General features: G+C 30.6%; 1 protein-coding gene across 1 annotated transcript; it reads right to left on the reverse strand.

Annotated features, from left to right (window-relative positions):
* On the reverse strand, nt 1–333 carry TM35_000141780 (uncharacterized protein; the record flags this gene model as incomplete). The annotated part of the gene is made up of 1 exon (XM_029025623.1): nt 1–333. A coding segment is annotated over one exon (333 nt), but the record flags the coding sequence as incomplete, so codon positions are not given.
* Nucleotides 334–1401: the final 1068 nt, after the last annotated feature.

Here is a 1401-nt window from a genome sequence, read left to right on the forward strand (position 1 = left end):
GACACCACTTTCAGAAACATCATGTTCTGTGTGTTGTTGTCCTTGGCTCACATTCTCCTCTGCAGCAAGAGCAGCTTGACTTTCTGATTCATCCTTTGGATATTCAGTTGATTCCGGCTCTCCGCTTTCACGACCATTTTCAGGAGTATTTCCTTGTTCTTCTGTATCAAGTTCCTCTTGGTACGCACCTTCTGAGGCAGAACCAGCCTTGTATTTCTCGTGAGGACATTCACCTGGTTGCCCTGCTCCTGACTCTGAATTTTCCCCCTTGTGCCCATTTTGGTAATCTTGTTCGCTCTCTCCCAACTCGTGCCACTGGTCTTGTTCCGACATGCTTCACAAACGATATCAATTCGACGCAAAACTCACTTCTATAGGAAAAAAAAAAATAAAAAAGGAAGGAAAAAAGATTATTTAAAAAAAAAACAGTAGAAAACAAAAAATACCAATACTCCAGAGAATTCTGTATAAATAATAAAAATACATAAATAAATAAATAAATAAATAAATATATATATATATATATATATATATATATATATATTGAGAAAAAAAGAATTGCATGAACGAAAATAATAAAGAAGACATCGACATTAATGTAATGGAGAACAAAAAGAAATCGCCCCAAGTAACACAAGATGAAGATACAAAAAAAGAAACAAGTCATTTTTTTTTTTTTTTACGAACAATCTCAAGAAGAAACACCACCTCAGCAGCCAGTGAAACATACCAAAAAAAAAAAAAAAAAAGAAACCACCACTGTGATTTCAAGTTCATTGGACAATTTATTTTTAAAAGAAAAAACAACAACCAATTAAATGAGGATTTTATATTTACACCATTCCCAACACAATCTTATTGTAGAGAGATATTCTTTTTCATTTTGTGTATTTTTTTTTATCTTAATTATAAAATAAAAACAAGAACAAACTTAATACAGAAAGAAAAACAGAAAAAACATGTCCACGATTATGATTTAATCTCAACAACATCAGATCCATTTCAAAAAAAAGTGTATTCCAAATAATATCCCAAACAATCAGAAATATTTATATTCATGAATACTTCAGACAAAACCTTTCTTCAGCTTTTTTTATTATTTTTTCTACAAAAAATATGATTTTCTCACATGAGGGTCACTTTTAACTAAATACAAAAAAAAGGGAAAAATAACAAAAAGAATACGACAAAAATTGACCGCTGTTGTCTTTGTTGTTTCGTTTAGATTTCAAACCCAATAGTATTTTATAATTCCATCACTCTTTTTTCTTTATTTTAAGGGGTTATTGTAACCTCTCATTATTATTTTTATTGCCATATACAGAAGAAATTCCCCCTCCCCACCCCTCCAAAAAAAAAAAAAAACTGTATCATTCCATTCTTAATCTTTAGAAACATCTC

The sequence above is a fragment of the Trypanosoma theileri genome (genome assembly GCF_002087225.1).
Source record: "Trypanosoma theileri isolate Edinburgh chromosome Unknown TM35_Tth_14_V1, whole genome shotgun sequence".
Taxonomy (NCBI): domain Eukaryota; phylum Euglenozoa; class Kinetoplastea; order Trypanosomatida; family Trypanosomatidae; genus Trypanosoma; species Trypanosoma theileri.